Here is an 11,505-nt window from a genome sequence, read left to right as displayed (position 1 = left end):
GAGTGTGAGTTGCGCACCAGTCATGAGCCATGTTGTCAATGGATAGCCTTGTTGCCCAGTAGCCACGTTCTGGTTTGCCATTGTGGCTCAAATGCAGATGGCACAGTGGACTGCCGCAGAATGAAGGCAACACGACTGCCGCCAGGATACCGGGCATTGACCTGTATGATTCGCTGCCTATGGTCGCACACCAGCTGGATGTTGAGGGAGTGGAATCCTTTTCGGTTCCGATACAGGACAGAGTTGATATGTAGCTCCCGCAAAGCGATGTATGTGCAGTCAATGGCACCCTGCACCATGGGGAAGCCTGAAATCCTAGCGAAGCCATGTGCTCGCTCTGCCTGCTGCTGTCTGGCAAGAGAGAATGAAATGTAGTCAGCTCTCTTGGAATACAGAGCCTCAGTAGACAGCAAACTGCGAGATGTTGTAAATATCTCCAGCTTCAGCCTGGAAGGAGCCCGATGCATAAAAGTTCATTGGCACGGTCACCTTCACAGCCACTGGCAATGTGGTCCTCGCCCTACTCTGAGGTTGCAGTTGTGGCTGCAGCAAGTGGCAGATTTCAGTGAGGACGTCCTTATTGAAGTGCAGACGTCTCATACATTGTTCCTCTCTAAGGTTCAGGTAGTAGAATTGCTCCTGAACACCCTGGGCAGATAGGGCATCCTGGTGAGAGCCCTTCTCCCCCTCCTCCTCCACCCTCTTCCAGCAGCTTGTTCTCCTCAGCCACTGCTCATTCTCCAAGTCATGCTGTATTCCAAGGGGAATTCCTACTTGTGGACCCATGTCTGGGAGCAACTGGTTTGTGCTGAAGTCTTGAAATCAGGAAAATGTCCTTCAGCACCTGCCACACCACTCCCTGCAGACTTTTGTAACTTTAAATAACTCTAGAAAGCACCAAACACTTGTAGAATCGTAGCAACAGCCAGTAGAAATCAATCAGCAACTAACCTGAAAGTTGGGGTTGATCCCTGTAAATAGTGCTGGTGGGGGGTCCTTCATGCTGCTGAACGTGTGCGAGGTTAAGAGAGGGCGTTAGCTGGAGCGTTGAGCTCCAAAGTGGCAGCGTTGCCTACTCTGCATACTCACGGCAGGTGCTCACTGCGCATTAACACCCTCATCAATATGGCACCTGGCGTGATTCGCCCCACAAGTGTGCATAGGACACCATTTTGGCACCTGCAACGCCCAAACAACGGGCACTACAGATCCAAATTTTGCACCCTTAATCACTCCCTCTCTTGCTGAATTTTTTCTCTAGAATATAAACAATTGGTATGAAGTTTGTGTGATAACTTGCTAACATATATCAATTCTGCATATATGATAGCTTCATTTCAGGATTTTGCTAAGAGCAGGAGTAGTAAAGAAACCATAATGATTGTTGGTCTGAACTGTATAAACCTTGTACTGAAAACGTGACTCTAGCTGAGTGAATTCAGCAAGCATATGGTTCATTGAAATCATTAATAGTAATATGTTCTTTTTTTTCCAAAAAGAGTCATTGGTAATCACCGTTTAAATTTCACAATCGTCCTTTCTTGACAATGTACCTAAACTGCACTGATATCATACAGGCATGATATATGGCAGATGAAATAGGGAGAGCACTACCTAATTCTGCCATACAAAATCACAGTTCTACATTAGGTCCAGAAATTGAACTGATATTAAAAAATTGACTGAAATATTTGGGTATTCTACTGTAATGTACTGGAACTTTAAAAGGCAATGAGGATATAAAATGCAATGAACATATTAAATAGTTCAAATAACATTAATGGAAATTACACTCCTCATTTAAGAGCAATTTATCTCCATTTGCTAATTTGGGGTCAAGTGGTAACAGTAGAATTGTGAGACCCGAGTAAAAACAATGCCATTTAAGAGCAAGAATTTAGTTTGACATTTACTTTTTCACTATAATATAAATTTGTAACATAAGCACTGCAGTTATTGGAAATACAATCACAATATCCCACAATAATTCACCTTTAATTCATTTCACACTTCAAACAGTTTATAGTAGTCAAAATAACTTGATTTGTATAGATGTTGAGGGGTTCATAAGGAACACTCCCCTTTTCTGCTCTGTAGTTTTAAGTTACAAGTCTGAGCTGTTTGATTGCAGAACCAGTTAAAGGGAGGAGCTTGTATTAAAAACAGCCTCATGGCTATTGGTTAAAGTTGCCATCAACTGACACTGAGGGAATAAATGAATCTGGGACTCTCTCTTCCTGATCTGGGACTTGATCTCACCAGCTTTAAGCATCAGCACCACCGTGATTTAATCCTACATGCTTTTATTAAAAAATTCCAAAAAGTTGTAGGGATTATTTTTGATTAAAGTGATCCGATCCACAGTGATGGCTACAATAATGAGCCCATACTCATGGACAGAGGGTTTGGACTCTCCTGCTGGGGAAGGAAAATCCAGGGCTGGTCTCACAGCTCACGAATCTCCAGGCAGGAACAAAGCTGAGCCACGAATCCGGAGACCCATGAATGCCTTCATGGTCTGGGCTAAGGACGAGAGGAAGAAACTAGCGATCCAAAACCCTGATCTACACAACGCAGAGCTCAGCAAAATGCTGGGTAAGTATGCCCAAAAACTTTTAACAATATATATTGTCAAAACCTAACAGAAACGTATTAGTCACAAGTGATACGTATATAGACTTAATGCTACAGCTAAGGTTGCACTTCAATATAAGCCAGAAAACTGATTTGCCATTAGTGCAGGGCGGTTTTTTTCAGTATTTGAAGTTATTTTAAAGAAGAAGAATTCACCACATTATTTGCTACTTTCTAGAAATGTACAAATGAACATATGTAGACTATAGAAAATACAAATGACTGTTTTTAGTTATTTGGATCGAAGATTACTTGCAATCGAAAAGAAAATTTTAAAATTACAACACACTTGAAACATTTTTCATTACGCAGTTTTATTTAATAATGCTTCTTTCTAAATTGTACTGGTCTAAGTAAGTGATTGTAAATGGTGAGCCATAATTATTTGATTTTTAAAGTTTACATTTTGTTACATAAACTACATGTACAAGATTTTATAGATTAGAAAAAAAAGTGGCTAACATATGAAAGGATCTACATTGTTTCCACAATTAAAATCTAGCCCTTTAATGAAGTGTGTATATTATCTAGTCTGCTAGACTTTTCGGACTATATAATGGATCAGTAAAACTTACCAGAGGCGTTTCTTTTAAAATTACACTTGTGACCAGAACTTGTGTTTTCTTACAAGAATTTAATTAAGACTGTTAATGTGCATTTCTAAAATTCTGCTATTATTACATTTGCTTCCACTTTGGAAAAACAGTATTGACACATTATGGCACATAAATAGTTTTAAAGCACAGATGCTGAAGTGATTCCAAAGAATACTTGACACTTTGAATTGCTCTACTGACTGCGTTCAAACTGAAAAGCTGTATTTTACAAATGTTGTTTTCAATAGCTAAGTTAGTAGTTGAGGAATATTCCATAACTTTATAGTAGGTTTGCACAATGTTTCTGTTGGTTTGTCATAACCTCCTTATTGTGCCTTCTGATAGAACCAAATTCATCTCATAGCGTGTTAAAGGAAGAATTAACCCAAGAGAATTTTAATGCATCTAAATTAAATTAAATACAATGCTATCCTCCTCTAAGAGATTAACCTCATAAATTGAAACAGAATTGGGCTATCAAATATTGTTTAATTCAGTGTGCAATGTGATCAAAATTTGGATTTCAAATCATGCTTTAGTCTCTTGTATTATTGATTGGAGTGAACAGAAAAGCCCACTAGGTGGCACCTGAACACCTCCTTCTACAAGACCAGTATTTAATATATTCCTTGAAAAGGAAAAATATATTGAGGGGTCAGGATTGGGTGGGATGTCTGAAGCTTATCTAAGGAGAAACAACTGAAAATAAAAAATACACAAGAAAGAAAATACTGACAATCCATTTGTCTCAATTTACTGGACTAGCGTGACAGGATAAATGACCATTTCTAATTTCTAATTTACAGCTTGGACTTGACGTCAATGCAAATTGGTCAAATTTGTAGATGATGCTAAATTGGGGCACAAGGTGCGGAAGAAGGTCTCATCTAATAAGAGGAAGGCAGGGGCCTATAAAATTAGGAAAATAGCATCTACGAGTGAACAGAACTATAGCAAATGAAATTCAATACAGATAATTGTACAGCATCACACGTTGGAAGAAAAAATGGGTGGCATACATACTCTATGAATTACGTCAAACTGTCTACGGGTGAAATTGAAAAAAAATCTAGGATTTGACATTTAACAGCCTAGATTTTCCAATTGATGTTATTTTATCCACTTGACCCACTTATTTTAAACAGGTTAACGCCAGTACAAAAATAACGGCAATAGGAAAATCTAGGCTAACGTGTCCAGCCCTTGAGAAAGCAAAGCAAATAGAAAGCTGAACTATATTTCCAAATTAGTAGAGTATATGTTTGAGGATGTCATGATGAAACCATATATGACTGTGGTCTGTCTGCACCTTGAATAATGTTTTGAGTTTTGGTTACCAAGAGACAACGGAAACATTTAAGGCATCGAAGAGGTGCAGATAACAGTTAAGGTTAATCCTTGGTATCAAGGGCATTAAATTATGAGACAAGAGTGGAGAAGCTTGGCCCTTGAAAAAAAACAATATCGAAGATATTAAATAGTATAGAAAAGGTAAATCTAAAGCACTACCTCCAGCTAAACTGAGAAGGGAGCATACATTCAAATTGGTCGGTCAAATATGGGATTGATGCCAAGCATCAGCACCTGCAATAGATGTCAGGTCAGGGAGAGTCATGGAGGTGAAAACCTTGGAGTCACTTAAGAAACAATTGGATGGTCTTCATTGTCCATATTTATTTTCTGACCTTCTGAATTAATAAATGTTATAATTAATCGTGGCATAGAATTTGCTCAAGTTAAAGCTTAAATTAGAGACAGGATAACTAACCATTCTAATTTGAAAAGTAAAAATGCGCAACTCCAAACAATTAAGAGTCATTAGTGTTTTAGTAAAAATATTTGCTTCTTTTATGAACATTTATATATGACTACATATAATCCTTCAGAAGATGAATTACATTTCTTCTTCCCTGGTATTACACTTGAAAAAATATCAGAGAAAGCAAGAGGGTAGGTCCTGGGAAATCTAAAATATTCTTGTCATGACTTATTTATGCATAAAATAATTACCAGGGCTAAATGAGCTTCCTTAGACTTCTATACGGCCATCTACAGGAGCTGATTCCCTTACTGAAAATGGACAGAATAAAATATGAAGAGTCAAGACAAAATTCTGAATACAAATTATAGATCAATCTTCTTCAATGTAGATTACAGATCTTGATCCAATTTTAGCCAACTGACCTTTTAACTACTTTCTAATCACTTTGAGTTTACAACAACTCCAGTTCTTGTACATTTAGCATTACCTTGGATTTCCTAACTGTTGCAATATCTATTTCAGGTACTACAGTAACTGTAGTACCTGAAATAGATCCAGACTTTCACTCAGCAAATAGATTTCTACTATTTATAATGAGCAATCAAAGTCAATAATAACTAATGTTCAGGCTTCTCACTGCATAGAAAAATATGACCAGTATGGCCTCGATCACCTCTGTTGTTTCCTTTTGTGCAGGAGCCACTTGCTTTTACAAAGATATCAAAGGGTTTGCTGAAAATCCATGTAAGCACAGGATATTCCTCTGTGCAGATTATTTTTAGCTCTGGCCAACCTCTCCTTTGCTCACTGTTCTTGAATCTGGTGGAGTCATTAACTACAATCTTATGCCACCTAATTTACAATTCAAAATATACGCAAATACTCCGAAAAACTGCAAATATTCCTCCGTTTACAAAGGAGGGAAATTATATTAAACTTTATCTTGCAATCCAGATTTTCTTAAAACACTACCTCAAGGAAATAGTGTTACATGCTGCAAAATGGTCAAGTAATTTATCACGATCGGCACTTAACCTGTGGGACATGATAGATTTCTGAAAATTGTAAAAACTAGAATTGATTGCATTCTAAATGTACCCCAGTGCAAACCTTGTTTTGTACTTCAATAAATTAATAATAAAGTTTAAAAAAATTATCTGGGTGCACAGGAAAAATAATTATTGACTTGAAAATCCTGATGCTACTTTGCAAGTAAGAAAGTTTTGCCCTTCTAAATTTCTATTTCACTCTGTGTTCACCTAGGCAGGCAAGTAATATACTGGTTAGAGCAGAGGGTTGTTTCTCTTCCTGCTTGAATGCAGAAATTGAACCAGTCTTTCCAATATATCGACAACTTCTTCCAACAAAAACAGTTCCATTGATATTCGGGGAGCATTCACTATTAGAGGACAGACATTCCATGATACTGAAAAGGTTATGAAGAATAACCTAATTGAAAGCTCTCGCAAGTTAATGCCCTGTAAAAACTTTTTTTATATATTTTAATTTTAAAAGAATGCATAACATAACAGATTCACAGGGTAACAATGTAAAGTGGAAATTTAAATTTCATATATCATTAAAGCATAGAAAAGGGCCATTCAGCCCATCAAGTCCGAACAGCTGCTTTTCTCCACGTGAGCCACCTACTCTAATTCCATTCTTGTTCTCGCTCCCCATACTCTTTTATATTCTTTTTCAAGCAACTATCTAATAAGCTTTTAAAATAATTTATGAACTCATATCAACAATTATTTGTGACAGAGAAATCCACTTTCTAACTACCTTCTGAGTAAAGACATTTTTTTCTAACTTATTTTTCTCATCTTAAATTTCTGCCTCTTATTACTGTCTAACCCACCCATGGAAACACAAATTTATGTATATAGTAAATAGGAATGGCCCGAACACAGACTCCTGTGGAACACCACTCCCCAGATCTTTCCATTCTAAGAAACTTCCTTTTAACCATCTCTTTATCCATACGGCCACAGCTGGCTTAAGAATTTTGTATGTAATTGAAAAATTCTAAACCATGCCCCTGCATTATATTTCTAAATTTAAAGAATGTGTATATAAAATAGATTTTGATTCTAGATTACATAAACATGTTGTGTCCAATGGTTCATATAATATGCAAAATTTGAGACTAATAGCACAGAAATGAGTGTAGGGTCAATTATTGAGCAGTAGGACTCAAAATAAAATTGATGCAATTGAAAATCATTGACATCGAACCTGAAGGACTCTGATCAGCTGGGCTATCAAAAGAAATGTTCAAGGTATAGGCAAAGATTTATGATGCTGTCTATCTAATAATACATCACCTCTATTATACAGCTACTCAGTTAATGCACCTCTGAGCAAATGTTTATCGACTGTTTGAGAGGATGAATTCCTATTTATTTTGAGAGACTCCACTCATGTTCTGGAAGATTAAAGATAGAGCAAACACGTCCGCTTTATAAAGTTCATGAAATATACTTCATTTAGAAAAATACAATTATTCCACTAATAGACAGCTTATTAACATTTCAGTAGACAATAGAATGTGAATAATGTTCTTGGGTTCATATTGTCCAGAAACAAAAATATATAATGTACTACAACAGACAGCACTGGCCATTCCATGAAATGAAGAAAACTGAATTCAGAATATAATGACAACTAAATTAAATGTTTCTTAAATATGCCTAATTATTGGAGTCCTTTGTGAACATGGATTCTCCTCAAGAGGATATTTTTTCTCCAAAATACTTAAATTTCAATAAATGTTGCTTTCTTTAAAAGTAAATATTTCTAGTCTCTGCTGTGGTAGTTGATCTCAGCCAGGGTTCACACACCAAAGACACCTGTTGGAAAGTGCACCTGTATTGGACATCAGGTGAGAGCAAGGATGGGTTTGGTTGGAGTGTTGCCCATACTTGAGTAGCCTGCCAACATTCACTATCCAGGATCTGTATGAAGCTCTTGTGCAAGAGCTTGAGGAGTTCCTGATGCCAAGGGAACTGCACCCAACATGAGTTGGTACATTCAAGAGAGGAGGGGAAAAATTGGGGGAGGCATGGGAAACATTATGTACAGACAGGTTTGATGAATAACTGTTCTACAGGATCAATGTGTAAAACCAAAACACAGCAGTACTGTGGAGGCCATGGTCATTTCAAAAACAGCATTCCACCCGAGATGAAGAATTACATCTAATCCAATTTTGTTAGTTGTCTGACGCCCAAACCTTTAGGAAGATTTAATTATGTTACCACTATGTTACAGAGTAATAACCCTTTTATTTAATATTTAAAAATAAAGATTTTAGTCTTGCTTACCACATATTTTATTCATACCATGTGGGTAAACAAAATCAAATAAGTAATGCCTTTATTTTTTAAACAATATTGCTTTTCTTTCATATTTTTAACACTGAAAGCAGTTAATCTTAATTACAGTGTTATGTGACAAGAGTTATTATCATATCAAAGAGAGTATTAATGTTTATTCTTCATAGTAAAACAGTTAGTTTATATTTTACTGAGAAAGCATACTCACTCATAGCATAATTTTACTTAGGGATAACAGAGTGAGTGTAGAAGGAACAGTATTTAACTATGAATTGTAGATAAATATGCTTTTGCCACTTCTGATTATGGGATATATTTTAGGCAAATCATGGAAAGCGCTCACCCCTTCACAGAAGAGGCCTTTTGTGGAAGAAGCTGAAAGATTGCGTGTCCAGCACATGCAGGATCATCCCAATTACAAATACAGGCCTCGGAGGAAAAAACAGATCAAGCGTCTCTGCAAACGTGTAGACCCCAGCTTCCTGCTCAACAACTTCCCCCACGATCAGCCTCCTGTCCACAGTCGGAGAATCTGTAGGGGACCTCTGGAGGAGGAAGAGGATAAAGGCTATCCACCAGCCTCAAGACTTCCTGCAATCAGCAGATTCAGGGAAACACAGACCACAAACAGCAGCTTCGACAACTACGGCCTACCCACCCCTGAGATGTCCCCTCTAGATGTGATTGATGCTGATCACAGTTTCTTTCCACCTCAGTGTACAGAAGATTCTCCTTCTCAGTTGAATGGAGTAATGTATCGTTCAGAATACAGTCAAAGCCCCATTCAATGTGAACATCTCAGTCAGATATCTCTCCCCCAAAACAGATCTACCATGATGCACCCTGCAGCCGGTCACCCTCCACCACCCCCTTATTATAATCGGATCCAGCATCCAGCCTTCCAGTCCATGAACTCAAGCACATCAGTCCACCTTTCTCCCCCTCGTGACCACCATCATCTCGATAACCTGGAGCATATCAGCCAGGCTGAGCTTTTAGGTGAAGTGGACCGCAATGAGTTTGATCAGTATTTGAACTCCTCCAGTCATCTAAATCAAGTAGGGATGTTAATTAATTCACATTTACCTGACGTCAGTGCATCAGGAGGCACAAGTTCAGAGAGGAGCCTTATATCTGTGTTAGCAGATGCTACTGCAGCATATTACAATAGTTACAGTGGCTCCTAGACCAAACAAACAGACTTCAACCTTTCTGAGTAACAACAGTATTATTTACAAATATCTCTGGACATGGAAATAACCTCAGGGTGGTAAAATAAACCAGTAATGCTTTTCATTCATGATGAAGAACCAAAACATTTATGTTGGTTTGAAGTAATTTTTTTTGCGACACTTCTAAAATAAACTATAAAGCTGCTTGATACTTGGATTACTTGCTTTCCAAACTTTAGGCTGAAATGTTTGTGCTTGTAAAGAGCTTGCAATATATATTTAAATATCTAATGATTGCTTCATTTTTTTCTATTTGGTTATTGTAAGCCTTCTCATTTCAAATGTTTGACTACGTAGCATACTCTTCTATTGGATTGAGAAAATTTAAATGATCTGAACTAACTGATCTGTTACTGAATGAATCACAAATTATTATGTTTTCAATTTAATAAATGTTTTATGGAGTTGAAATTGCAGTTTCTTTTTAAGTTGCTGAACATCCATCATGGCTTTCAAAATCCAATTAAAAATATTGCCTTATTTGGTCAGATTTTATTTTTAATGACAAATATCATACCATACTGCTATTCTAGAAATGGCACCTGACCATTTGGGATCTGTTGAGAAAGTAGTCAATTAGATTCTGGCCCAGTGATTCAGCTCAATAGTACACTGAAGGCTATACAATGAAAAGCTTGCATTAGCACGCTACACTGCAACAAAGAAGTTCTTCAGTTTCTCACATGGCAAGTAATTGATTTCAACCCGGTTATTGAGTGACGAGGATCTTCCACTAAAGGAAGAAAGAAAATGAAAGTGACAAGTGAAATAATTTAGCACTGCTTCCATTGGCTGGATTAAGAAGGCATCATCTTGACCCCAGGAACAGGTGGTGAGATAGCGTGGAGTGGGGGAATGAGGATAACCTAACAAACGAAACAGGAAATCTAGTTAATTTAATATGGAGATGACACTTAGGTAATTTGTCAAAAGCCCCCATGATTTGTTTTGCTATTAAATATTTGACTTGATTTTCTCCAAACCTATTCTGCAACATATTGTTCTCTAAGTAAAAACAGACATTGCTGGAAATGCACAATAGGTCCATCACAATCTGAAGACAGTAGACTGGTTAACATTTCACATGTAGATCCTTCATCAGAACTGGGAGATATCTATCCCTTTTAGAAGGCTGAAAAAAATTGGACAAGAGGAGGAGAGAGAGAACATAGAGAGGCAGTTAATAGGTTGAATGACCAGCTGAAAGATTTTTTGGGGCAAAATCCAGGTTGTTGTGGGAGTCAGTGGGCTTAAAATAGATATCTAGAAAGTATATTGCCAGAGAGAAAGAAATACCAGAGATTTCCTGGGTGAGTACCTAATGCAGCACATCCAGTTCATGCAGATCACAAGGTTACTAAATTGGTGGGCTCTTGCAGTGCTTCCTGATGACCACCCTTCCAGCATGTAATGCTGCTGCTACACGCAGTTGCATTCTCCCCATCAAAATCGTCTCTCTGATTTACAAGAAGCTGCATTGATACCAATATATGAAAGCATTATGACAGTATGAAACTTTACCATCTTCTAGTTAAGATAGTTTAGATAAAAAAAGATAAGAAGCTGCAAATGCTGTAAATCTGAAATACAAATGGAAATGGGAAATGGACCAAGGTGAGTGGTGGGTGGAAAATGGAAACATAGTTGATGAAATTCTCCAGGTCAGAGTGAGAGCAGGAAGCAACACCAATACAGTCAACAATGTAATGGAAGAGTTCCAGTTTGGAACAAAGTGTTCCACATATCCTACAAAAGATAGGCAAAGCAGATACTCATGTTGACCCCTTTTATCCAGAGGAAATGAATGGAGTTAAAAGAGAAGTTGCTCAGGGTGAGAACAAGTTCAACCAGACAGAGGAGGGTGATGGTGGATGAGGACTGCTTGGGTCCATTTGAGAAGGCCTGGATACCGCCCTGGTGAGGGATGGAGACAATTAAATCCA

General features: G+C 37.6%; 1 protein-coding gene across 1 annotated transcript; it reads left to right on the top strand.

Moving 5' to 3' along the window:
* The first annotated feature begins 2,249 nt into the window (after window positions 1–2,249).
* On the top strand, window positions 2,250–9,958 carry LOC139267210 (transcription factor Sox-7-like). The gene is made up of 2 exons (XM_070885171.1): window positions 2,250–2,595; window positions 8,652–9,958. The coding sequence occupies exons 1-2, from the start codon at window positions 2,367–2,369 to the stop codon at window positions 9,515–9,517; spliced, it is 1,095 nt and encodes a 364-aa protein (XP_070741272.1). The 5' UTR covers window positions 2,250–2,366; the 3' UTR covers window positions 9,518–9,958.
* The last annotated feature ends 1,547 nt before the right edge of the window (window positions 9,959–11,505 follow it).

This window comes from Pristiophorus japonicus, chromosome 7 (assembly GCF_044704955.1).
Source record: "Pristiophorus japonicus isolate sPriJap1 chromosome 7, sPriJap1.hap1, whole genome shotgun sequence".
Classification (NCBI taxonomy): Eukaryota; Metazoa; Chordata; class Chondrichthyes; family Pristiophoridae; genus Pristiophorus; species Pristiophorus japonicus.
The sequence above is the reverse complement of the archived record's forward strand: the minus strand, read 5'-3'. Positions and strand labels throughout refer to the sequence as shown.